General features: G+C 33.0%; 1 protein-coding gene across 1 annotated transcript; it reads right to left on the reverse strand.

The window, feature by feature from the left end:
• Nucleotides 1-696: 696 nt before the first annotated feature.
• LOC145160751 (FCS-Like Zinc finger 3-like) lies at nucleotides 697-1,811 on the reverse strand. Its single transcript, XM_079080065.1, has 2 exons — nucleotides 1,581-1,811; nucleotides 697-1,161 (listed from the first exon to the last, which is right to left on the reverse strand). The coding sequence occupies exons 1-2, from the start codon at nucleotides 1,688-1,690 to the stop codon at nucleotides 1,002-1,004; spliced, it is 270 nt and encodes an 89-aa protein (XP_078936191.1). The 5' UTR covers nucleotides 1,691-1,811; the 3' UTR covers nucleotides 697-1,001.
• Nucleotides 1,812-2,164: the final 353 nt, after the last annotated feature.

Consider the following 2,164-nt stretch of genomic DNA (forward strand, 5'->3'; position numbering starts at 1 on the left):
TTAATTAATGGTTTCCAAAACCGACGAGATCTGTCAATCTTACCGTACATTAGAATTCAGAATCACTGCCAGGGGATCTGCCCCTTGGACGCCGCTATGAACGTTGCCCTTAGGACCCTGGAAGGGGGCACAACCCCCTTGACCCCTGTCATTCCGTCGTACAGACTTATAATTAGATCTTATATATGCATACACTCAGCATTCACCGCACATATAATATAAAGTACAAATAATAAACCCATTAATTCATATATTAGTTCCAATTAAACAAAATGTCTGATATCATTAAAATCACCAATACATAACTCATTTTGTTTTTAGTTATTTGAAAATAAAATAATAATAATAATTTAGTAATTTAGTTTCGTAAGCGACCAAATCAAAAAAAAAAAAAAAAAAAAGAAGACCGATTTTGTAAATTTCATAATGTGTGTCTAGAAAAAAAATACAAAAAAATACAAACTATAAAGACCATTTTTACGATTTTGTCTTATTTATATTGAATATCATAACACAAAATTTTGGAATTGGATTCCGACACTAGATGATTACTATGAAGACCTCTCGTTTCTTATATTTATTATTTAACTCCCTATTGATATTTTAAACTTCAAAATTATATTCTAAAGGCAACATTGGAGATGGCATGACATACTTTAGTGCACACTTTATGCAATATCATTTGTTTTGTTACAATTGTATAACAAACTTGTATTTTTACTCATTATAAATTGTTATTTTACAATGAACTTGACCATTTCAACACCCACATTACATGAATCAATAACATTACCAAAATTTGTCTCAAAAAAGTCATCTTTCTCCTCCTTCATCAATCATCAATAATACCCCATCATCATCAATCATCATCATCATCATCTTATATATACAACACCAAATGAAACCCAAATTCCTTGCATCCCCTCCATCATAATTTCTTGATTTCAAAAGGGATTTCATACAAATATATTTATGGAAATTTGATGATTTCTTATTATTTCTTATGCCACAAGAAGAGTTCCTGTTTGCACATTAGATTTGGGTGATTTCTTTTTTGTTTCCGTTGATTTCTTTAATGACACCCTCCATTTCTTTTCTTTTGCATCATCAATCTCAATTTGTTCTTGCCTACACTCTTGGCTGCAAAATGGATTGTCACCCCTGAAAAATAAACACACCGAATTAAATATTCACTTCATACAACAATATATGCACATGGTACAAGCCTTTAATGCATCAAGATGGACGCTTTCTATTTCTTGATCACAACTCAATAAAAAAACCCATTAAAATCTCCACCAAAATTCACTTAGTACAACAAAATATTACCATTGTACAAGTGTTTTATGCACCCAACATGTACCATAACATCCGGATAGCCATCAAGAGTTCTGATTTGTACAACAATACATGCACATAGTACAAGCCTTTATGCATGGAATTTAGGTTTGGAGTTTTTGCAAGAATTGATGAACCCAGTTGAAAAGTTCTAATCTTTTTCATGGGGCTTCACATGTGAAAGTGAAGTTGACAAGGTACAACAAGACATGCATGAAGTACAACTCATTGATGCGTAATACCTGTACATGAATATGTCACTGTTATGACCTAGTGACTTTGAGCAAAGAGAACAAGCTTCAAGAAAATGGGAGTCATCACCCCCTGCGTAAGATAGCATCCTAGAACCCATTGACTACTGAATTGGCTACTTGAATGCCTTGATCAGATTCGATCTTGATAATATACGCCTGAATCTTGATGCGTATGTTAGATCTAGGAAGAGATGAAAGAGTGGGGGAAGGAATTCATGCTGTGCATAGGTGGTTATTTATAGAACCTCTAGGAAGGGGAGTAAAGATCCAGTGTGGAATGGAGCACTGGAGCAGGTGTACCTTTATTATTTGTAACCAATGAATTAATGACGCATATGTCGACGTATGGATTGTAGTGGTATTCTGCGTTGTAGGCGATTGTAACTTCGGCTTCCAAAACCCAAGGGTGCAATCCATTGGCCCAGAATGTTTTTTAATCTTTTAACTCTTCCACAGTTTTTAATGATTGCGTATCCGATAATATTTTAATAAAAAAATAATAAAAGTTATTATTTAGTAATAATCTATCAAAATTTGATTGTTTTTTTAACAACACGTTAAAATATCATTTA

The sequence above is a fragment of the Lactuca virosa genome, chromosome 1, assembly GCF_052849685.1.
Source record: "Lactuca virosa cultivar CGN04683 chromosome 1, Lactuca_virosa_CGN04683_v6, whole genome shotgun sequence".
Classification (NCBI taxonomy): Eukaryota; Viridiplantae; Streptophyta; class Magnoliopsida; order Asterales; family Asteraceae; genus Lactuca; species Lactuca virosa.